We start from the raw sequence: 23,755 nt of genomic DNA on the forward strand, positions 1-23,755 counted from the left end.
AAGCATCCATGCATGTGATGCACATTGGGAGGACAACCGCACAAACACAAAATCACGGAATACACATGTGAGCAGCCAAAAACTAAAAACAGTGCAGACCAGTGCAGAGCACAAAGCATGCCATAAATGTGTTCAATCACCCTTTCACCCAGCAGCTCAGTGCCCAGCAAAGAGGGCAGACTGTGGTAAATGGGGACATTATCGGAAAGAATGTAGGTCAACCAGGGCAATGAGGATGAGGACGGACTGGTTTGAGGAGAAGTGGCTTCCAGTGGGGAACCACGGACGACTGAAATTCAACATTAGAGTCAGTAAAGTCAACTTTAAAATAGGTACGGGGGCTGATGTCACAGGCATTCCTGAGCAGGTGCATAAAGCAGTTGTACATGGCAACGGGGAGCTTGTTAAAGCCCAAAAACAGCTCTCTTTCCCTCACGGAGAGAAACTCACTGTCCAGGGATCAGCCACAGAAACAGTCTCCTACAGACAGAAGAACACCACAGACAAAGTCTGTGTTGTGAGGTGATCTACAGGGGGCCCTGTCAGCTTCAGTGAGGCTCAAATTGATTGCCAAAGTCCACACCAAACACCAAGACACAGTAAGACAGGGATATCCTAAATCCTACAATGGCTTTAGAAACCTTACACCATAAAACTCAGAATGGACCCATTTTTCCTTAAAGTGCCAATGGGTCTCATTACTACTCATGATGGGGAGGATAAAGAACCTCGGGGTCATTACCCAAGTGGTAGACGGGTGCTATAGTATGTGGATCACCTCAAAAAGAACAACTTGTAGATGGAATTTTGCAGGGAAAAAAGATTATCAACATCTCATAAAAATGTAAAACTCTGTTAAGCATATTGTGTGGGACTTAGACTACTATGTAACCTTATTATATAAAGCATCCAAACCATCTCAGTTACACTTTAAGTATTAGAATATAAATGTTATGGAAAAAATAAGCTTTTAATTGTGTGATTTTTAGTGCAGTTTTGTGGGGAACTGCTTCTCTCTCTCTGACGGGTCCCATTCACTGCGTACCGCACTCAGCCGTATCACTCACTCTCTTCGCATTTTGTAGATACATTCATATGAAATCCTTGTTGTGGGGGGTTGTGTAAAGGCATGAGTGTGCTATTTTTGATATAGAACATCATTAATGCAAAAAAAAAAAAAAAAAATCTAAAAGTAACAGTTTACTAGTTCCGTGTCTCTTACTTTATCATGGTAACAAACTGCAGGCAAAGGATCTATCTATCTATCTATGAACTGTATTTTAGAGTGTCTATGGCTAGGCACATGGGGTGTGCAGCCAGTACATTCTGAGTGCCGGTCCCAAGCCCGGATAAATGAGGAGGGTTGCGTCAGGAAGGGATCCGGCGTAAAACAAGCCAACCCAACTATGCAGACTCAGAATCGAATTCCCATACCGGATCGGTCGCGGCCCGGGTTAACAACGTCCGCCACCGGTGCTATTGCCCAACAGGGTGCCGGTGGAAATTGGGCTACTGCTGGGCGAAGATGACGAAGAAGAGGAGGAAAACGTTGCCACGAACAGCGGGAGAAGAAGAAAACTAGAAGGGTGGAAATGAGAGTGGAGACTTTGAATGTTGGCAGTATGACTGGTAAAGGGAGAGAGCTGGCTGATATGATGGAGAGGAGAAAGGTAGACATATTGTGTGTGCAAGAGACCAAGTGGAAGGGAAGTAAGAGCAGGAGCATCGGCGGTGGGTACAAGTTGTTGTACCATGGTGAGGACAGGAAGAGAAATGGTGTTGGGGTCATTTTAAAGGAAGAGTATGTTAAAAGTGTGTTGGAGGTTAAGCGAGTGTCTGACAGGGTGATGAGTGTGAAGTTGGAAATTGAAGGGGTGATGATGAATATCATCAGTGCATATGCCCCACAGGTAGGTTGTGAGATGAAGGAGAAAGAAGATTTCTGGAGTGTGTTAGATGAGGTGGTGGAGAGTGTGCCCAAGCATGAAAGAGTGGTGACAGGAGCAGACTTCAATGGGCATGTTGGTGAAGGGAACAGAGGTGATGAGGAAGTAATGGGTAGATATGGTATCAAGGATAGGAATGGGGAAGGACAGATGGTAGTTGATTTTGCAAAAAGGATGGAAATGGCTGTGGTGAATACCTACTTTAAGAAAAGGGAGGAGCACAGGGTAACATATAAGAGTGGAGGAAGGTGCACACAGGTGGACTACATTCTTTATAGGAGATGCAAGCTAAAAGAAATCAGAGACTGTAAGGTGGTAGCAGAAGAGTGTCACTAGACAGCAAAGGATGGTTGTTTGTAGGATGACTTTAGAGCTAAAGAAGAAGAAGAGAGTGAGAGCTCAACAAAGGATCAGATGGTGGAAGCTGAAGGAGGAAGACTGTTGTGTGAAATTTAGCGAGCAGGTGAGAGAAGCACTAGTTGGAGAGGAAGCAATTTTGGACAACTGGAAGAGTACTGCAGATGTGGTGAGGGAGACAGCTAGGGCAGTACTGGATATGACATCTGGACAGTGGAAGGAAGACAAGGAGACTTGGTGGTGGAATGAAGAGGTCCAGGAAAGCATAAGGAGAAAGAGGTTAGCGAAAAAGTTTTGGGATAGTCAGAGAGATGAAGAAAGTAGACAGCAGTACAAGGAGATGCGGCGTAAGGCGAGAAGAGAAGTGGCAAAAGCAAAGGAAAAGGCATATTGCGAGCTGTACAAGAAGGTGAATAGTAAGGAAGGAGAAAAGGACTTGTACTGATTGGCCAGACAAAGAGACAGAGCTGGAAAGGATGTGCAGCAGGTTAGGGTGGTAAAAGATGCACATGGTAATGTGCTGACAAGTGAGGAGTGTGTGCTGAGAAGGTGGAGGGAATATTTTGAAGAGTTGATGAATAAAGAAAATGAGCGAGAGAAAAGGCTGGATGATATGGTGAGAGTAAATCAGGAAGTAAAAGAGATTAGCAAGGAAGAAGTGAGGGCTGCTATGAAGAAGATGAAGAGTGGAAAGGCAGTTGGTCCAGATGACATTCCAATGGAGGCATGGAAATGTCTAGGAGAGATGGCAGTAGAGTTTCTAACCAGATTGTTTAATCAAATCTTGGAAAGTGAGAGGATGCCTGAGGAGTGGAGACAAAGTGTGCTGGTTCCTATTTTCAAGAACAAGGGTGATGTGCAGAGCTGCAGTAACTACAGAGGCATAAAGCTGATCAGCCACAGCATGAAGTTATGGGAAAGAGTAGTAGAAGCTAGGCTTAGAAAACAGGTGAAGATCTGTGAGCAGCAATATGGTTTCATGCCGAGAAAGAGCACTACAGATGCAATGTTTGCTCTGAGAATACTGTTGGAAAAGTACAGAGAAGGACAGAAAGAGTTACATTGTGTGTTTGTGGACTTAGAAAAAGCTTATGATAGGGTGCCAAGAGAAGAGTTGTGGTATTGTACGAGGAAGTCTGGAGTGGCAGAGAAGTATGTTAGGGTAGTGCAGGACATGTACAAGAATAGTGTGACAGCGGTGAGATGCGCAGTCGGAATCACAGACTCATTCAAGGTGGAGGTGGGATTACACCAAGGATCAGCTCTGAGTCCTTTCTTGTTTGCAGTGGTGATGGACAGGTTGACAGATGAGCTCAGACAGGAGTCCCCATGGACTATGATGTTTGCAGATGACATTGTGATCTGTAGTGAGAGTAGAGAGCAAGTTGAGTCTAGTCTGGAGAAGTGGAGATATGCTTTGGAGAGAAGGGGAATGAAGTCAGTAGAAGCAAGACTGAGTACATGTGTGTGAATGAGAGGGAGCCCAGTGGAATAGTGCAGTTACAAGGAGTAGAAGTGGTGAAAGTAGATGAGTTTAAATATTTGGGGTCAACTGTTAAAAGTAATGGAGAGTGTGGTAGAGAGGTGAAGAAGAGAGTGCAGGCAGGGTGGAGTGGGTGGAGAAAGGTGGCAGGAGTGATTTGTGACGGAAGAATATCGGCAAGAGTGAAGGGGAAAGTTTACAAAACAGTAGTGAGACCAGCTATGTTGTATGGTTAAGAGACAGTGGCACTAACAAAAAGACAGGAGGCAGAGCTGGAGGTGGCAGAGCTGAAGATGTTGAGATTCTCTTTGGGAGTGACAAGAATGGACAAGATTAGGAATGAACATATCAGAGGGACAGCTCAGGTGGGACGGTTTGGAGACAAAGTCAGAGAGGCGAGATTGAGATGGTTTGGACATGTGCAGAGGAGGGACCCAGGGTATATAGGGAGAAGGATGCTGAGGATGGAGGCACCAGGCAGGAGGAGAAGAGGGAGACCAAAGAGGAGGTTCATGGATGTGCTGAGAGAGGACATGCAGGTGGTTGGTGTGACAGAGGAAGATACAGAGGACAGGGTGAGATGGAAACAATTGATCTGTTGTGGTGACCCCTAACGGGAACAGCCGAAAGACAAAGAAGAAGAAGAAGAAGATGACTATATCTCCTGGTAGAAGCTAACTTTTACCTTGTTATGTTCAAAGTTTAGCTAAGCTCAATCCTGTGGCCAAAACAACATTCTTTTAGGGTTCATCACCTCTGCGATCCATTAGGTCTTTTTGTTATCTGCACACACTTATCTTCTGGAGAGTTTTTTGGTCTTGAACCTGTCCCAACACACTTTTGGAAAGAGGGAGGACTGTGTCTATCAAGACAGCTATGTTATCCACTCTGAGATTGACACCCAAGGCAACCTTAAATCTCTACTGCTGGACTGTGGCAGGAAGCCAGAGAACCCAAACCCTCTGTAATCCTTCAAGTAGTTATCGTCAAACACTGGCTCATAACTCTGGCAGAGGCAGATCCTACGTCTCTGTTCACGCTTTAGTAATGAAAGTGCTCAGAGACCTGCAACAGTCCAGATAATTGCTTCATAACGAGTGCCAATTTTTCCTCTAATTCTATCAATACTTCTCGACTCGGACCCTGATAGCACCAGAAACCTTTGGACAGACACTTATCCGATCCCCATGTAGGATGAGCCAGAGCGAAGCAGACATCAGACAGCTACACTCCTAAACAGACGAGACTATTTAAGAGTGGAAGTAGGTCAGGCTGGAAGTAAGCAAACAGGCATATTCAAAAAAGTAAAATGAAAGCACAATAAAAATAAAGCAAAAAGTAAATAGTCTCGGAGCAGGAAGTCAAACTTACACAAAAGCTGATATAAAAATAGTCTTCAGTCGACTCGCCTCTGAATCCATGATAATTCAGCCTCGTCACAGGAGCACAAACAAAAGCACTCATAGCCATCATGAGACTGCAATTTAAAAGAGAAAAGTGCAATGCATGATGTTTGTTCTTTGTGCTTTTAAAAAGAAAAACATATGTAACATTTTGGGAATATTTTCAGATTTAATAAAGGTCGCTGAGCTGGGTTGTTTGCGTGGCTCTGAGTCAGAATATAATCACCAGTGTTTTAAATTATACTGTAAATAGCATTTACCGTGTCTAACTCAGTCTGATAAGACAGATTTCCCACAGGCTCGTCTACAATAACACATGTGCACTTTACAGCTTATTCACGTGAACAGATTCACGCCTTTAATAAATAAATACTGCTTCTCAGGATGCAACATCCACATATTCCTGTTTGCTCAGGGTTGTGGTTGGTAATGCCACCCCACCACCATCACCACCACCACCACTAGCTTTGACAGTGGTCCAATTTTGAATTCAGTAAACATTCACCATCTCCAAGAGTTAGAAAACCAGAGTGAAGAGTTTTATCAGTCTGCTGCACAGTTGGAATGAAAAGATGAGGCAAAATGATCCAGAGAGCAACTCCATTTTTCTCTCCTGCTTAGTTAAAGGCTTTAAAAACAACACATTTGAGGTAAAAACCTCAGTTTGCCGCCCGACCATGTCAGTCTACAGCAGGTTGACTTTCTGGACTCATCATTTCCAACAGTGCCACCAACATTTCATTGTACTACTTGCAATGACGTTAAAGATCTGTCTATCTACGTATATATATACCCTCCCATGCCCAAGATTGCTCTCAAAGGGTTGACATTCTAGGAGCTGTTTGCCCAGGCGTGTTGTGCTGTTTTCTTTCAGAACTAACTTACCAAATAAAATAACAATGGTAGACTATCAGGGCACTCAAAGTTGTGTATCTTTGGGGAAAAAAAAGCAAATATGCCACAAATTTGCCAAGAAACTGCATTGCAGTCAGCTGTGACTGTCACAGTTTACAACAGGGACGAGAAATGAGTATTTGTGAGCTATTAAAATGTCTTTTGGTACCAGAAGGAAGTGCTAATTACTGTCCACAGGGAAGATGAAGCATAGCAGTGGTTAATGTTTCGACATAGTTGGATGTGAAAGGGAAATGGACATACGAGGTCTATTAGAAAAGTATCCTAACCCTAACCTTATTATTTTTTTCAAAACCATATGGATTTGAATCACGTGTGATTACATCAGACATGCTTGAACCCTCGTGGGCATGCAAGAGTTTTTTCACGCCTGTCGGTTACGTCATTCGCCTGTGGGCAGTCTTTGAGTGAGGAGTTGCCCACCCTCTCTTCGATTTTTTCATTGTTTAGGAATGGCTCAGAGACTGCTGCTTTGTTTGATAAAAATTTTTTCAAAACTGTAAGGCACAACTGAGTGGACACCATTTGATAAATTCAGCAGGTTTTCGGTAAAAATTTTAACGGCTGATGAGAGATTTTGGTCTGGTAGTGTCGCCGTAAGGACGGCCCACGGTGCCTGACGGCGATCTGCGCTTCGAGGCGGCAGCGTCTCGCCGTTTCAAGTTGAAAACTTCCACATTTCAGGCTCTGTTGACTCAGGAAGTCGTCAGAGAACAGAGAACTTTCAGAAGAAGTCGGCATGAGGAGTTTATTCGGACATTCCATTGTTAACGGACATTTTGTAATGAAAGAACGTGCGGGCAGAGTCGCATGTCGGGCCGGACCCGACCGCGGGGGGTCGCGACAGGAAAAACACCTCCGTGTTGGAAACCTTAACAGACAAGTTGGAACATGCCCAAGCTGTTAAACAATTTCTCAGTTACTCACTTGTTGAAAGCCATCAAAAGCCGCCTGAATTTTACAAATGGTTTTCAACACGGAGGTGTTTTTCCTGTCGCGGCGCACACAGAATCACCAAGTCGTCACGGAAATGACTGCGAATTTGCGCGCACGTCTTTCATTACAAAATGTCCTTAAACAGTGGAATGTCCGCATAAAGTCCTCATGCCAGCCTCTTCTGAATCTTCTCTGTTCTCTCACAACGTCCTGGGTGAATTAAGCCTTAAATTAGGATGTTTTCAGCTTGAAACAGGCCGACAACGGCGCCTGGAAGCGCTGCAGGACGTCCTGCTCTGTGGGAAGTCCTTACACCGACAGAAACACCCCATAATCTCTCATCAGCCATTAAACTTTTCACCGAAAACCAGCTTAATTTCTCGAATAGTGTCCACACGGATATCCCTCACAGGTCCAGAAAAAATGTTGATAAAGCAACGCGCGCCGTCTCGAGCAGCGTGTGAAACAAAGGAATTCAGCCGAGAGGGCGGGACCACATCTCACTCAAGGCCTGCCCACAGGGAAATGACGTCACCGACACGCGTTAAAAAACTCACGCATGCGCACGAGGGTTCAAGCATGATTGGTGTAATCGCACGTCATTCAAATCCATATAGTTTTTAAAAAAAATAAAAAGGTAGGATAGTTTTCTAAGAGACCTCGTATAGCAGCTGGAAAACAAGAGGGACACTTCCCCGGACCAGAAAGTGGTGCTTTCTCCAGTTTCTCCTTGTGCTTGTCTTTGGCTTAAATAATCATCACTTGTCATCCTGCTAACAAACATCAGTTATGGCTGTAAGGTTCTACTTCTCAACAGTGGTGGACACAGTTAATCCGATAACCCAAAATTATTGAAGCTAATGTTTTGTTAGTGGATTAGCTTTTCAGATAAGTTTAAAACCATCATCGGACCAATTATCTTCCAATAAATTTAGTTCCGATAACTTTCAGTCCGCTAACTTTTTTTTTTTTGCTGGTAAAGTGAGCAAATTTAACAGTCAAAAACGTTTGTAAATCTTAAAATCAAACATTTTAATTCCTGTTGTGTGCAGATGAGTGGTTTATGGTAGACTGGCTGTCACTTTTTGATGATGTCATCATTAAGCGCAAGACGTGATTGGCCAGACAACATAGCGAGCATTGCGGGTAGTGTAGTTCAGGTTCACTTTGGGCGTTACACTGTTACCGTCCACTCGACACAAACAAAAAAGACTAATTTTAGCATTATTTTATTTTATTTCTTTGTGGCATGAGATAATTTAATCACCATGACTCGGTGGGAGAGAGGAGATCTCATGGCGCAGCTGCAAGGACTTCTCTTCACCGTTTACACACCGTTTTGGATAATCAGGACGCTGTATGTAGAATATTTTCTTCAGAATTTGCACTGAAACTAACAGGTAAGAATTTATATTTACCATGTGTCTTTTACTCTGTCAATCAATGCATTAATGAACGTATTTCAGTTGTGTAAGCTGCAGGGTTCAAAGCGTTTGAAAAAGCAGCAGCTTTTAGTTCGTAAATTACGATGTATCTAATACAGATATAAACTGTGATTTCTAATACTGTGTTTTACTGCTTTTGAAAGATGAAGACAGTGTTTGGGGTTTTATTTTTTTTATTCTGTTTCTGTGTAGGCTCTCATTTGTCCAGGTGGTTTCCATAGTAGAGAAGCTTGAATCTTCGACTGGACTGGGTTGCTTGACGCGAGGACGTTTCGCTTTTTTAATTCATTCATTTTTCATCCGTTCTTTTTTGTTTGTGATCCTTAAATTTACCCAGAAGCCCCTGCAGTGCTTAAAGTAAAACTGGTTTATCAGAGGCCGACAGTGTTAATGGTTATCTGTAATAAAGATAATTTTTTTTTAGCAGTTTATCGGTTTAGCGTCATAAAAGATAACTTTTCGGTTACTGGATTAATTTGTTATCGAAGCTAACTTTTTGGTTAGCTGTGCCCACCACTGCATCTATAGCAACCTTCTCAACAATGGACAGCCAGTATTTGTTGTCGTGTCATCAAGCAGACCCTGACACACACAGTTTCACTCCCAACTCATCATGTTTTGATGGAAAAGATTTGTTTTGATTGAACGTCAATACGTGGGGGGGGGGTAGCCCCTTTGTGTCACTAGGTGACACGCTGGGAAATGCTAACCCTAACTATAACTATAACTGTAACCATAATCATATCATAAACATAGATGAACTTTCCTTTATGACGCAGAAGGATAGTTTGTCAGATAGTGACATAAGGAGGCACTGTCCGAATGTCACAATATAAGGAGTTAGGAATGAGACTGTCGTCCCGACAGCAGGGGTTTCAACTTCTCTTTGTCCTTGATGTTCCAGCTGTGTGTTGTCAACCCATGATCACATGCCAAGATAATAGTTGCAGTCTCCTTAACCGAACCCTTCCTTCCTACATGAAGAAACAATGCAGGTCAACATGGAGTTCTTTCCACATGTTAGATCTCTTCATCCTGTCTCAAAGCATGTATCCCATAAAGGAAGTTTATTTTGGTCATTCGGTCCTGGTATACATATGTAAACTCATGTTTTTTATAGGTTTCTACCTATAAAACTACAAGAGACTCAACTCATTTCCCATTCCAAAGCAACACCTGTGCTACCGTGGAACGGTTACGCTGGTCTCCCAACACTAAACGTTCCTCTCTGATACAATTTGGGGATTCATGTGGTGGTTTTGTGGCTGAAACCCTTAGTAAAGTTTTCTTAGAATCATTGCGGCGCTGTGTATGATTAGAGGTGGTGATTAATCCATCCATCCATCTATCCATTTTCTTCCGCTTTATCCGGAGTTGGGTCGTGGCAGCTCAAGCAAAGCCGCCCAGACCTCCCGATCCACACACACCTCCCCCAGCTCCTCCAGGGGAACCCCAAGGCATTCCCAAGCCAGCTGAGAGACGTAGTCCCTCCAACGTGTCCTGGGTCTTCCACGGGGCCTCCTCCCGATGGGACATGCCCGGAACACCTCTCCAGTGAGGCGTCCAGGGGGCATCCGGAAAAGATGCCTGAGCCACCTCAACTGGCTCCTTTCGATGTGGAGGACCAGCGGCTCGACTCGAGTGATCCCGAGTGGTGATTAATCCATTTTTAGTCAAACTTGAACACAGATCACAGGAAATAGTTGACACATCAACAGAATGATGGAAATCTTTTCATACTGGAAAGCAAGTAGACCTTTAATGACCTCAGTTTTTTCAAGCTAGAGTGGAACAGCCTCAGTACTCAGTATTATCACTGTTTCAGTGCAAATCATTTGAAGTATACTTCCACCTTTAACTAGACACACCAGTGCATTCATCTCGGTTTTTCACTGTGAATCTATTCATAGATAAGCAGTGGAATGTCATAAAGCCTTTATTTGACCATTTCCTGAAAGTAAAGTGTCACCTCTTGTTTCTGTCCCTGTTTTAAACGGTCTTTCATTCACAGTCAGTCTTCGAGCCTGGAGAATCCCCCCCCCCCCCCCCCCCCTTTTTCTGGCAGTAGCAGTTCGAGCACAGCTTTGTTCTGGCGGGATTCTCACTCATTTACTTTGCTGCTAAACACTTGCAAATGCAAAAAAAGTGTCATCCTGAAAACTGTTGAACTTTTAGTTTGTACCATGGACAAAGTAAAGAACAGACTGTGGTGGGAAAACACATGGATGGACTTTTTTTTCTTCCAGTACCAACAAACTCCCACCAATGAATCAAACTGAAGGATATTTGAGGAAATTTCTGGATAAAGACAGAAAATAGTATAACCAGTGAGTGATTGTCTTGAGTTTTTTGATTAACCAGATTTATTAATAATAAGATTAAGATTTATTATTCTTAAGATTTTTTAATGATTCTGGTATTGACAGTTCCCAGAGATTGCTCCAATGCACCACATTTTTTTTTCAAATTCATAAATACCATGTTTTAAAATCTTTTTGTACATTACACTACTTTTAGAATCAAAGATTTTGGTAAAAGCATTTCTAGCACCATACAGTACATCTGCATGAATAAAGCTGCATTTTCACTATAGATTAGAAGAATTTTCTAAAAATGCTTTTCTTTTTTTTTTTTTTCAGATTTTGAGCCAAATTGTGTCTCCACTCAGTGTTCTAGACAAATATGTGTCATGTTTGGAAAGCTGAAATCTTTCTGAACATTTTGATATGCAACACATGGACCATTATACTTCTAACATTGTTAGTAGACTGGCAGCAACATACTTCAAAAAATGAATTACATATTTTCAGTTTTTGTGTTTATTTTAGACTAATGTGCAATTTTCTACATACATTACACTACCCTTTGACTTCAGAGGGTTAAAGTTCAGCAAACATGCAGGGTATTACAGAATATTCAGAAACTTTTTCTTCAAGTATTTTTTTTTTCCTTAAAAGGCAGAAAAGTAATTTACTTAGAAGACATGCTGTGTTTCTAATGGACATGACTCACTTTTTCCTCTACTGGAGAAACTTGCTCTCCACCCTCGCCATTGTGCTTTCCCTGCCTACACATATGACCTGCTGCAGAATATATCAAATCCTTTCCTATGCAAGTCATTCTGGGCGCTGAAAAGACTCTCAGGCTGACCAACCTAAATGAATTGCAATGTTTCATGGTAAAGCCTGAAATGATATGTAACTGTATCCGTAATAGTAAGACCCTTTGGCTGCTCCCTTTTTTGCACTAGGGGTCACCACAGCAAATCCGAGTTGGATCTGCATGTTGATTTGGCAAACGTTTTACACCAGATGCCCTCCCTGCCACAACTCCACATTATATGGAGAAATGTGGCAGGGGTGGGGTTTGAACTGGGAACCTTCTGCACTGAAACTAAGCACACTAGTCAGTTGGCCACCACCTCTGCTAAGTGTAGCAAATGTAGCAACATCCTTTAATCATTTCAGATCAGTGCTACCAACAAACTCATACTCATTTATCTCTCCAATAATGCACATTCTCTGTGAAAAACTAAGCATAGCTGCAGTCAGGTTCATACGTATTTTGGCAGTTACACATATTTGTACTTTTGCCTTTGTACACCACCACAATGGAGAAAAAATGAAATAATCAAGATGTGCTTTTAGAGTAGACGTTCAGCTTTAAGTCAATGGGTTTTACAAAAATATCACATTAGTCATTTTGGAAATATGATGACTTTTATGCAAAGTTCCTCCAGTTATCATAGCATTGGGACAACTAATGAAAATCCAGCCCAGTCTCACTTTTTTTTGTTCTCCCGTCACAAAATGATTCAAATTTTCATGACTTTTTTTTTTAAATTCACTATTACTAATCCTACTCCTACCCCCAACCATAACCATAACCACCCCCCCCCCCGCTGCGCTTTTAATTATGTGTCATGGAATGACACATAATATATATATTGTCATATTGTCACTTTTCATGACAATATGACGAACTAATAGATTAATGTATATTGAGTGCTGCTGAATCACGACAATCCGTGAGACTTGGTTGTGAAAATCATGAGCCGACTAGTTGGGTGCCATTAGTCATCAACTCGTCGGTGACTAAATTTGACATAGAATGAATTCAACCAGTTTCGAATCTTCATGGTGAAACTCAAATGTGACATTTATTTGAACAAATATAAGCGCAAAATCACAAAAAAACAACATTGGAATGAAGACATTACCTGTATTCATTTACTAGGTGTAGACGACCCGTTTGAGCTGACTAACTCACCTGCGTCTGAGACTCAACACACTTTCCTCACTGAGTGAAGTGAGTGGTGGCAGCTCCAGCAGGTCTATTCTTTTAAGGGTTAAATTAACTTAATAAATAGCAGTCAACTAGTCAACTAATAAAAATAGTCGACTAATCAGATGTTAGCTAGTCGTAGTCAACTATTACAACTAGTCGTCCCATCCCTAGTACTGCACATTTTCCTTTTGTCCCTCAACTAATCAGACAAAATCAGCCACATGTGTTCAGCTAATCATTAGCTGACTGATATGATGATTTGGTGACATAGAAATGTTCATGCATCCATCTCCATACTTGTCTAAAAGTGATGATTAATGTTAAAATTAATGGTTAAAATTAAAGGTTCCATGGGCTCTGAAAATACAAATGATGGGATGAGAATGAGTTTGATTTTCTGCTCTTTTATCTAAAAATTGCCGGATGTTTGTGTCTCGTGTGGTCAGGAGTCGAGGAGGAGTTCCTCCTCTGCATGCAGCAGTTCCCCGAGGAGCGGCATCCAGAGGAGCTGCACCCAGTCGGGCTCCATCTTCCAGAGGGAGGGGGGTACAGAGAGCCAGAGGTGCTCCCCCAGCCGCAGGGTACCGCCCAGCTCCTCCCGTCATCCAGGATGCGTACGGAGAATATGTGAGTCCCTTCAAATCTTGAAGTTTTTACAATTAAGGTTAGACCTTGCTTGTGTGAATTGCCGTGAGGCAACTTTGTTTTGAGTCGGCGCAATATAAAAGGTAATAAATTGAAAAATTGAAATTGAAGAGCCAATTCCAAACGGCTTAAGGGCAAGTTGGATAATTAGATCAAAGAAGGACGCACACGGGGCACTGATACATCTCATAAAGGTGTATTTTCTTATGCTTTTGGTACTTCTGGAAGATAAGAAAAGTGAAATGGACCAGCAGCTGGAAAGTGTCCAGCATGTTTCTAAAAGTAGAGATGATAATTTTCTACTGGCTGACAGCAAAGCATGCTTTAAAACAACGTTTCCAAGAGGTAATGGGGTTAATTTACTGGGTTGAGAGATAATTACCACAATAGTCTCTTACACAATATTATGTTTATTTTCAGGCTTTTCACCTCTTCACACACCTCTGGGAATATTCACAGTTTGGCTGACTTTATGTCCATCATCTAATTAGCTTGCAGCAAAAATGAAGATGAAAAAAAATTAAAAAGTGTCACAGTATCATGGGATCGAGTGTTTCTTACAGTCCCGTCTCTCTGGGCATCCTGACTCCTGTTTTACTGCATGGTTTTGAGACTTGGATGCTAAGATGATGACTGGTTGTCTTTGGTACTAGGTCTCTTCAAAGGATCTTTGGGTACTGCAGGAATGACTCTGAGTTAAATGAGTGTTTACTTTGGGACACTCAGATGAGGAGTATTACTTCACAAGGGAATGTCTGGTAGGTTATTTTGGTCATGTGGCACATTTCTCTGTGCTTGAACCAACATTCAAGAGCCTTAATGTTGAGGACCCCTGAAACTGGAAAACGAAGATAGACGACTGCTTTCCAGATGTAGGGATGGGCTGGTTTACTGATTGGATGGTTGCTATCCAGGATTAAATGAGGTGTAACAAACCAGGAACTGGAGACAGACAAATGCAATGAGGCAGTTTGGTTGTGAAAATACAATCGTAACAGTTTATTAGAAATGTACAGAGGGTGTGGATGAGGTGGAGACCAGGTGGCAGACGGGTCACAGGCGCAGATAACCAGGTTGACCAGTGCACTGCAAAAGATTTATCATGTTTTGCAAGGTGATGAGTGAACAACCAAAAAACACCAAGAAGACACTAGGAACTACAAACTTGAAACAGGAACGTTACAAGAACGCCAGGTTGCCACTTCCACAGATGGAAAGATCTGGCGGCGTCCTACAGTTCAACCCAGGCTTAAACAGGACGACGCTAATTGATGCAGGTGTGTTGCAGCTGCAGGTTTCATCAATCCACCCCACTGGCAGGAAATCACAGAAGAGAAGGGTAGACAGCCACAGAACCCAGACCACAACAGGCAGATCCGTAGTGTGGTAGATGCAGGCTTCCAGACCTCACCAGACCCACATTATTTGTGAAAAATCCATTGTGCCATATGTATTATCTGACATGCTTTCAACCAAATCTCTTACATATTGCTAATATTGCATTTTAACTGTTTCATGGCACCAAATAAGGAACTTAAAATCAGCAAGCAAACACTTTTGACACATCAAAAATATCTACTGATCAATACAGCCACCCTTCTTTCCAAAAATGACCATGAGCCTTCCGTCCATGGAGTCAATTTATTGATTGGTTGACTGTCAACATTTCGTGCACCAGCAGCCACAGCTTCCTAAGTTCTCTTTAAAGAGGAGTATTGTTTTCCATCACTGAGAATCTCACATTTAAGAAAGGTCCCCAAATACTTAAAAAGGTTTATGTCAGGTCGGGGACGGGACCATGCCATCATTATGCCATGTTGGAGTCCGTCGTTGGCTGAGCAAGCAGTGGAGTACTTGAATGCATGTGATGGAGCATTGGCCTGGATAAAGAAATAATGGTCTTCTTCAAAGATGCAGACATTTTCTTGAACCATGACTTGAAGAAAGTATCTTCTTAAACCTGGCAGCAGATTTGGCATTTAATTTCATGTCCATCTTCAACCCGAAAAGGTCCAACTAGCTCATTGTCAGTAATAGCAGCCCATACCAGTACCTGTCCTCCACCTTGCCGGCGACTAACTCAAGGTGGTTCTGTGTGTCCATTTGTAATCCAGCCTCAGCCAAGTCCATCATCTGTCCTTAAAACCTTTGAAACATCTGTTTTCCAGATTGATCACTGGACCACACCAAACATCTTGTGTTCATGCTGTCTGCAATGAAATAAAAGTCAAACTCAATGGAAGAATCGCTGCAGGGTTTTTTAAATTGATTTCATATTTGCATTTTCCACACCATCCCACCTTTTCTGATTTGGGGTTGGACTTGGAGCACCATTCTCATGACTTTGCGATCACATGCGAACAGCATTGCATCATGTTTTTGGCACGTGTGAGAGAAGTGCAACTGGATTCTGACTTGAATATGAGCAGCTGCCAGAGATGAATATATTAACCTTCCATTTGGAACCTTTGTTCATTTGCCAAGAGAGTCTCCTGCTGCACTGTCAAGGCAAATTCCCTGGGCTCCCTGGCATCACTGTGGCATATTTAACAGCTAGAAGGAGAAATGCGGTGGCCCGCATTGTAAAATTGCCCCACCGGCACCCAGCTAACCACATGTGACAGGTTTATTCAGAGGGTGCGATTCAAATGCATGGAGGTCGAAGAGAATGACTTCTGGACCAGCTGTTTCCCATCATCGTCACAGTTGTAAAGTGCATCCCCTTGACACCTGCACCTGTGTATTGCGGTGGGGGAAAAAAAAACAAGAACACAACATCTGCAAGATGATAAATCTAAACGCATCGCTGCAAATTAGAGCCTGAATGAGTTGTTGTGTATTATGTGAATACATCACCATCACGGACAAGTGTTCTCCATCGGGGGCTGACAAATGAGCTCTTGTATTCATCAATGAAATGCCAGAGATGTTTCTTTATCGCATTTGTTGCTTTTATTTATGACTGCACACCAGTCATGCTCATGTATACTCACACAATGCGTATCTGCTTCCCTGTCACTTGCTATGCGGCATCGCCATCGGTCAAAGTATTTATTCAAGCTGGTATCATGTGTTGCTCTTTTTCTTATTTTTTCCTTGCTAAGACAAAAAAAAAAAAAAAGCATCAGATCGCGTGATGATGCATGACACAGGCACTGTATATGTTTCAGGGGCTTTGTTTACATAATCCAAATCTATCGACGCTTCTGCTTGTACTGGAAATATCAGGATCAAATTACCCATAATCCAACTGTTAGAGTATAAACATCACAAAATGTTATTATCCTCTGAATGAGCATCGGGCCGCCGCATCCGTCTTGAATGGTTGCTGTGATCGCAGCCAAATCTCATTTGGTGCAATTCATTATGCACATTTAGATCGCTGTCTACCTGTTGCTAATCCCATTAGAGCCTAATTAGGGTGGATGTAATTCTCAATACAAGAAGAAAACAAAAAAATGACCGTGTGCCATCTCTTTTCATAACATTGAACACTTTTCAGTATGAAGTGTTACTTGCAATACTAAATATGGTGTAAGACAGGAGAAAGTGAACAGAGTTGCATTTGATTTTTTTTTTTTGCTGAATGAAGGGTTTATATGATGGCAATAAGCTGTTGGGTTGGCATTGTTTATGTTCGGTCCTCTTGATATGTTAATCCGTCTGAGCTTTGTGGGCCTTTGCTGATTGTTGCGGCATTAAAATGGAATCACTGTCATCCCCTCATATCCTTCTCTGCATGCTTGGTCATGATGACAGCCAAGCATTGTAACTCAACCATGGTCCTGCAGCTAATCTAAATCATGTGTAATAGTTTTGTTTTGTTTTTTGTTTTTTTTATGCAGTGACAAAACTGCATCCAAGTGTTGTGGCAGGAAAGACCAGTCTTGTCTCATTGCAGTCGATCAGGTGACATTGTTTGGTTGAGCCCCTTGGTGTTACTACATGTAGCCTGTAAAACTCAATGAATTATTTGAACTCAAGCCATTTGAGGAGACCGATTGCCATAAATCACTGAGTTTGCCAACTTAAATAAAATAATTTTCAATAATTTAATTGTTTAAAGTTTTACTAAATTAACAAATTATAGTTAATTAAACTTATGTAATCTAGTTATGTTTTCAATAAAAAAGTGACATAAATTTCTGCCTAAAAAATCTGCATTGCATTTTGAATTAGATTTTTTGATGCATTCTTTAGTTTACTTGTGACTCTTCGTTGTGTTTTATGACTCCGACCATTCGCTCCCCTCAGGATGTGAACTCACGATTTCCGACATGGAAGGCGGACTCTCTAACCAGAAGCCTAAAACTCAGGGCTCTGACCTTGTGACCAGAGAATTCTTTTGAACTGCTGGGAGTGAGGTTTACTAACTACATATGCACAGCGACACCTGCTGGCCTCCGTTACATAAACTTAATTAAAATGAGTGAATGGAATGCACTGGAACTACATCACCAACACTTAAATGCCCCAAACTTTAAATGCACTTAAAGGAACTGAGTTGTTATGATAACAATCATTTTTTGAGTTAGGTTTAATTGATGGAAATGAGTGACTATAACTTTTTTCAAAGTTTGAGTTACATAAGGATTAAACGAGAGAGAAGCCGTGCATTATACGGTTTGAATGCACGACGCGGAGTCTAAAACACTGGAAAACACTTTAATCCGCTTATACCATGGTCCCACACAGTGAGCTAACACACAAATATTTAAGTTAACAGAACTTGATAAAATGTGTAAGTATTTGGGACTATTTATGCCAGTCTCAAGATATTTCATCCTTGGCAACCGTTCTCTTCTTTTTTCCCCTATCCAGTCTGTCCAGTTTGTCCGATGTTAAATCTTTATGCCGTTACTTTTGTTGTTCTTCTCGTTGCTTCCTCCTCTTCCCATTCCTCAAACACTTTATTTTGGCCAAAAATGTTAAAATTCACTTGGAAATCCAGGTTTTATCGCGTTTTCGTCATTCACCTGTCAAAACACAGCTGATCTGCGCCAACTGATTTGCACATTGCTATGGTGACGACCAGAGCAGAGAGATATTACTCGCCCAACTACATGTGGACGTATACACGAAAATAATGCCACCCAGTTAGACAATGGAATTCTCACTGACCATGGTATAAATTAACTTAATTATTGTATTAAAATGCAGTGTTCGGTTTAACAGTGTAGATAGAAGTTACTTGACACACGCTGAACTGGGCTAACAACATCACCTTCACTCTGAAGCCAGTTTCATCATTCAACAGAACAGGCCTCATGCGAGAAACACTCACTGACAGTTGCTAGTAGGAGTGATTAAAAAACCTCTTGCATTCAACAATTTTTACATATTTTGAGTTATTTTGTAGGTACGAAAAAAATTCACAAGGGATCTAGATACACAAATGATAAATGGGCTGCATTTATATAGCACTTTTCCATCTGCATCAGATACCCAAAGCGCCTTACAATAATGGTTCACATAGTAGAGAAGCTTGACTCTTTGACTGGACTGGGTTGCTTGACGCGAAGACGTTTCGCTTCAAATGGCAGAAGCTTCCTCAGCTAAAATTCTTGCTCTGGTGGTCTGACTTCTGTCTTGACTCTTGTAGAGAAGAATCACAAGTCACAAAAGCTGGAGTTTTAAACCTAACCAGACCCCTCCTACCGAGAGGCAGACTGCTATAGGCTAGTAACTAAACAATAGCTCTAATTAGCACCTATTGTGCTCTAGTTAGCACCCTCCTAATGACAGGGCAGCTGTCCCTCCTAATGATGGGACGGACCCTCTCCTGATGGCTCCCTTGACGACTCTGCTGATGATGTGAATGACCTGATCTTCAGACAGCACAAAATCCCAGTTTACTTTAAACCGGTTAACACCTTGAGACAGAAATTAGTTCACCCTAAGGACAGGATCCCTAGTTACAAACAGAGCAATGTAGCATATTCTATCAGATGTCAGGAAAACTGAAACGAACACTACATAGGTGAGACTAAGCAACCTTTACACAAAAGGCTATACCAGCACCGCAGAGAGGGCGCCGGTAGACATCAGTCTGCAGTTCACAATTCCCACATTTGGGAAAACCCAAAACTTGCAGTTAAACCCTGACCCCCACAAAGGGGCTCAGACCAATTCACAGATGTTAAATAGCTTGTGTAGTATTACATTCATCTGAAGACTTACCCTCAACCAGTGATGGTCAAGTAGAGCTTTAGAAAGAATTTGCTGTTTGTTTTGAGTCCACTAGGTGCTTGTCTCTTCAAAACCTCACACCAAGTGATGGTTTAGCCTCTGCATTGTTTTATCGTCACTTGGTCGCTCAAGGTCTCCTTGATGGGATGCAGGAACTCTAACCATGAGGCTAAAACCCACAGGCTCTCACGTCGGTGACTAGAGCATCTTTTGGCATTGGGGAGTGAGGGTTTCTGACTTCATATGCACAACACTCAGGCTTGGCTCTTTCACAGTGGCATCATGAAAACTGATTTAATCTATTAGTTTTTAATAGTATCACAAAATTTAGGCGGACATGGGGGGTGACTAGTGTTGGGGTTATTGTTATGGTTAGGATTAGGGTTAAAATAGACTGAAACGCGACCGCGCTACAAAAAAAGTGACACATTTCGTGACTTATCATGAAAACAAATTGTGCTGCAAAAAAGCATACTTCAGTTTGCCTTTCTGAAAAGAGGGCGCCATCTTGTGGCCAGCTAATTCTTCATGAAGCCTCATTTGGCCATCACTACCCTTGACTCTCCCCCAATAGTCTTGATGTGGCATGACATTTTTTAAAATCCATTTTCATGCAGAGCAGCACTTATTTAGTTTAGAATTCCCCCCTCTGTGGGATGAAGCAACATTAAAATAGTTTGATGTTTTTTTTCTCACTTTAGTTTTACCTCAGTTAACAAATACACACTTTCTTCTGATGTAAAGTTCCACTTCAGTGAACTGCATACAAAAATGTTGGGGTCATTACTCAAACATCGATGCATTACACATTTCTAACTTAAAAAAATACTTCTTTACTCTCTAGGAAAGTAACTTGTTACTTTACTCATTACTTTTGTGTTCCACCACAACAGCCTATAACTACACACCTGTGTGCTCTGCTCACATATAACAAATTCCTACTCTGTACAATGCAGTAGTCCTGCCACATGTTTCTGCCACTTCCTCATATTGAATGAAGACAAGAAAATGAAGTACCATCCTCTCCCTGATGGAAAAATGGTGAATCTGGTGGTTGAGAAGATGAAAGCTAAACTTACCCTTTAGACATTTGCATGTGCTATAAATTCTGTGGATATTATGCATCGCATGCAAATATTAACCAGGCCTTTGATTTCCACCATACATAACAAAGTGTTTTAATATTTTTTCTAAAATATTCTTCTTCCTCACATGCAGTATCTATATAAAAGGCGTACACACAAATCAAATAAGTTGGCAGTTGCTGAATTAAAGATAAACACTTTATAAAGAAAAATAGGATATTTCTTCTTTTGGAGTGTAACATATTGCAACATTTTCTACTTTTCTGGGAGATAATATTTTACTTAATACATGACACGTGTTTACGCTGTTCCCAAATGTTCCTCAGAAGTAAATGTAAGTTCAAACTGACATGTTCTTGTTGAAATACCACTTTGAAGATTTAGGAAGAAGTACAAATTGTCAAAACATGTAAAAAACAAAACAATAACTAAATTGGACTAAATGTCATAAATCTTCAAATGCTAAAACTAGACAAAATTAATTAAAAATTCTGATTGAAGACAAAGAGAAAAAAGTGTGGTCATGGAAGAAAAAAAAAACTAAAACTACGAAACTGATTGTCTTTATTCCTGGTAGTAGTGTGGGGTATGGACCAAGGAGGAAACCATTAACTTTTTAAGTTGATCTCATTAAGGGGATGAACTTTTACCATTAAAAAAATATCAATTTGTTGTATTCAGAAAATAAATGTATTCTCCCAGAAGGTATACAAAAAGTATAGTTGCAGGTTTCTAGCCCAGTTTGTTATTTTATTCACCTGATATACAGAAGGAAGCCAATTTGTTCTATCTCACAATGTCTGGGACATTTATAAAAACACAAATATCGTATTTTCACTTACATTTCCCTTTATGCTACCTGTGGTTAAAATATGAACCTGTGTCTTTTTTGTAGGACTTAACTGATTTTCACCCAATGACAGATATTTGTGGACATTTCTGCATAGATATTTAATTTCTTTACATTAATATACAATTTACTTCATATATTACACTTTTGTGAACCAAAGACTTGAATAAAGGGGCATTTTCAATAAAGATTTTCACAAAATTAATTTAATTTTGTTTAGAATTATCACCAAAAAACTGTCAACATGCAGAATTGTACACACATATGTGACACATATTGTGAAAGATGAGATTCTTCTGAACATTTTGATATGCCGCACATTGGAGTTATACTACATACATGTACCTTAGAGGAGAATTACTGAAGGTATGGGAGACTTGAGAAATACCTTTCAAACTCAGAAGGTTAACTGCTTGTTTGGCCTACTAATGGTGTGGAATAATCATTTAAAATATATATATAAATAAAAAAAATAGATCCAACCCAAGATTAGGCAGTTCTCAGAGCACTGGCCAAGAAACAGTGTCATCTTGTGTAAAACTGTAGAATTAAAACTTCTGTTGCATCAGAGCTACCACGGATTGGAGAATTTCATTTTTCAGCACTGGGGCTAACTCATTAATGACATGAATTCCCCAGGTAACACTTTGTGCTGATGTGAATAGGCTTTAATCAAGGCTTAGATGAGATCCAAACCAGGGGTGGTCCAACTGACGGCGGGGGGAGACAGGAAATTTGTCAAGCATAACCCAGTTATACTTCAACTTGATGCATGGGGCCACCTTTTTGGCATTCTCAATTTGATAGTGAGAGAAGTATTTTTACCCCTGCAGCAGAAAAGCTTCAGCCAATTCTAGCCTGTTCAGCTTTCTGGCAGACAGAGCAAAATAAATGACACACACGTAGCTACTTGGAGAGATTTTACACCAAGACTGATGTCCAAGACTTGCAGAATATGGATTATTTATTTTCTACTGGCAATGTCCACGGGGTGTTATTGTGCTTTTATCATTTAACAAAAAAACATCTTAGGAGGACAGGCTTTTTGTTGTTGTTGTGTTGAACAGATGGCATCATAATGCAGTGGAGGGAAGGGGAGGGCGTGGCAGCGGCAGGGAGGGGGGGTGGTACAAGGTTTTCCGATGGGTGGATGAGTTTTCGTCGCACCTTTTCCATCCAACCGAGGCCGTGAACCGCTTGTAATGTGCACACGGGCTGATGCTGGACTCATTTGGATTTAATACAGTGGGGAGGGAATAAATCTGCTGGCTGAACAGAGCGCTGTGTTGTCAGCGGCGTCCTATCTGTTACAGCGGTATTGTCGAGCACAGTGGCACGGCTGTGATACTGCTGTAGGAACATGCGGTGCCAGGCCCTCTGCTCGTCTTCAGTGCCCTCAGAGGCCAGTCCTTATCTTTTAACAACACGCCTCTCAGCCATCCACTGGCATACAAATGAAAGACTCACTTAGGGGCTGCTATCTCTCTCTCGCTCACTCGCTCTCTCTTTTTCTGCTCCTCTCGCTGTCACGCTAATCTTGTTTAGCACTCGATACACAGCGCCGAGGCCGTATTGTTGTGCAATTGTGCTCACCGAGATATCCAGAGTAAACGCTGTATCAATGCAAACGCATCAAGCTATTCTAATAACTTCTCTTCCGCTGTCATCGCAGTCTGTCTATTTTGAAGCTGTTTTTATTGTCAGACGCCAAAGTAAAGAATCCCAAATGTCACTTTCAGCTTGGTGGTGTGATTTATAAACTGAGCAGGTTTCTCCTCTCAGCTCACTTGTAACTCAATTATGGAGCGGCCTGTCGAATAAATGGCAATAACGTGTCATTGTTAAAGGCTTAATGTGTTTCTTAATAGCAGCCGGTGTTGCCCAATGTGAGTGGACAGCACCTTTATAGAGCCTCCACTGGAGGAAAGGAGGATGTTAACACCAACACCTCACAGGCTGCACTAATCAGACCACAAACTGAAAAAGGGTCTGTTCTCAACTCCCAAAAGTAGGCATCTACAACCCCAAATCAGAAAAAGGTTGGACAAGATAAGAACACCCCCCACCCAAAAAAACCACCTTAAATAAGAAAGAAAAAAAATGAAAAACCGGGGAGGCAAAAATGATCTTTACATTTACTTTGATGTCTGTTTCATTGCACTCCACATGAACTACAGTCTGACTGATGCACCTGCTCATATGCACTCACCGGCC

General features: G+C 41.5%; 1 protein-coding gene across 1 annotated transcript in view; it reads left to right on the top strand.

Moving 5' to 3' along the window:
- Positions 1 to 23,755, top strand: part of khdrbs3 (KH domain containing, RNA binding, signal transduction associated 3) — a 216,221-nt gene that overhangs the window by 186,774 nt on the left and 5,692 nt on the right. The window contains exon 6 of the mRNA XM_034160909.1: positions 13,219 to 13,399. Within this exon, the coding sequence (XP_034016800.1) occupies positions 13,219 to 13,399 (181 nt within the window). The remainder of the gene's footprint in view (positions 1 to 13,218; positions 13,400 to 23,755) is intronic.

Source organism: Thalassophryne amazonica, chromosome 20 (genome assembly GCF_902500255.1).
Source record: "Thalassophryne amazonica chromosome 20, fThaAma1.1, whole genome shotgun sequence".
NCBI lineage: Eukaryota > Metazoa > Chordata > Actinopteri > Batrachoidiformes > Batrachoididae > Thalassophryne > Thalassophryne amazonica.